General features: G+C 67.1%; 1 protein-coding gene across 1 annotated transcript in view; it reads right to left on the bottom strand.

Annotated features, from left to right (window-relative positions):
* Window positions 1-1,394, bottom strand: part of NPHP4 (nephronophthisis 4) — a 59,784-nt gene that overhangs the window by 9,814 nt on the left and 48,576 nt on the right. Inside the window, exons 24-25 of the mRNA XM_015565952.1 lie at window positions 1,074-1,199; window positions 396-614 (exon numbers count right to left, since the gene is read on the bottom strand). Of these exons, the coding sequence (XP_015421438.1) occupies window positions 396-614; window positions 1,074-1,199 (345 nt within the window). The remainder of the gene's footprint in view (window positions 1-395; window positions 615-1,073; window positions 1,200-1,394) is intronic.

Raw genomic sequence — 1,394 nt, 5'->3', positions numbered from 1 at the left:
GGGGCGGCACCGCGGGTCCGCACCAACCCTCCCTCCTCGCCCGTGACTCCGCGGGCTTGGCCGCTCAGGGGTGCTCCAAGGCTGGAGGTCGGCTGCTTTTCTGGAGCCTCCCACTAAAAAGTGGGGCCACAGGCGGCCAGACGCCAGGGGATAGGCCACCGGACCACCTCTGGGCTGGGAGTCAAGGGCGGGCCAGGTTCCATTTCTGACTTAAATGACTTTGCATCACCCACAACGCCGGCCTCCCACGCCGGGGCGAAGCTGCACCTTGCATTCTGCTGGGGTTTGAAAATGGGGGTGGCCCTGCTCCACAGGGGCCTCCCTGGGGGGCTTAGACCTTCCCGGTGGAGCGGGGCCGCTGGCCAGGCTGGTTCCCCTCTGGCTGGACGAGCAGGGAGTGCTCACCAGCACGCTCCTCCGGCAGCCCCGCTCGCTGCCGGCCTCCTGCGCACGCACAGCCCTCATCCGCTCCAGCTTGCGCCTGCGAACCGCGTCCCCCTCCCGCACGGCGCCCCGGGGCCCCTTGCTCCCCGGCGGCAGGGGCGTGAGCAGCATGGCGGCCAGCTCGCTGTCCACATCTGCCAGCTTCAGTGCCTGGACCACGTTTTTCACCCCTAGAAGGTTCAGAGGAGCCAGAGGTCAAAGTTCACTTTTGGAGCAGATGCGGCCACGTGGCCATTCTTTCCTGTGACTGCAGAGCTGTCCCCTCACGCCCTCCCGTTCACAAGTCGGAGGAGCTCTGACCTCGGCCCACGTTCCTCCTGACTCTCCTCCATTTCCGGTTCCCCACAGAGGAGCAGCCGCCCACAACAGGCCGCTCGTAGGGTTAAGCTTCTCTACGCGATACCAGGCTGCCAGGCCGGGCCAGAGCGCTGGGCCTGCCCAACGTGGTGAACCGAGTGGCCGCAGGCCCAGGAGGCGGGCACTCAGGGGCACTGGCGGCCACCACTCTGCGCCCAGGTCCAGAGGGGCACACGACACGCTCACACACCTGCACACGTGCAGCCTTCTCTGCCTCGGTGTGCTCTACCCCACGCCAAACACACCCACGCACCACCCACCCACCCACTCACGTCTCGGGGCCCCGCGCATGAGGAGGCTGCCTCCGTCGAAGCGGCCAGCTCCCTCATTCGAGATGACCCGCAGCCTGGAAGGTGTCAGCACGCTGGCCTCTCGCCCTCTCTGTTCACACGGGTGACCTAGGCAGAAAGCACCTCCGTGAGACATCTCCACAAGTAAGAGCCTGAGGGCACGTGCCCACCAGGAGGCCCGCTGTCCACCAGCCACCCTCCCCTCTGGCCGAGCATGGAGGAGACAGCAGCCTGCTCCAGGGCCCCAGTGTCAGCACGGCCCTGGTCACCTCGCCCCTCCCTGCTGTCCAGAGCCACGTGACC

This window comes from Myotis davidii, unplaced genomic scaffold (assembly GCF_000327345.1).
Source record: "Myotis davidii unplaced genomic scaffold, ASM32734v1 scaffold299, whole genome shotgun sequence".
In the NCBI taxonomy this organism is placed as follows: domain Eukaryota; kingdom Metazoa; phylum Chordata; class Mammalia; order Chiroptera; family Vespertilionidae; genus Myotis; species Myotis davidii.
This window is presented reverse-complemented; position numbering and strand designations above follow the sequence as displayed.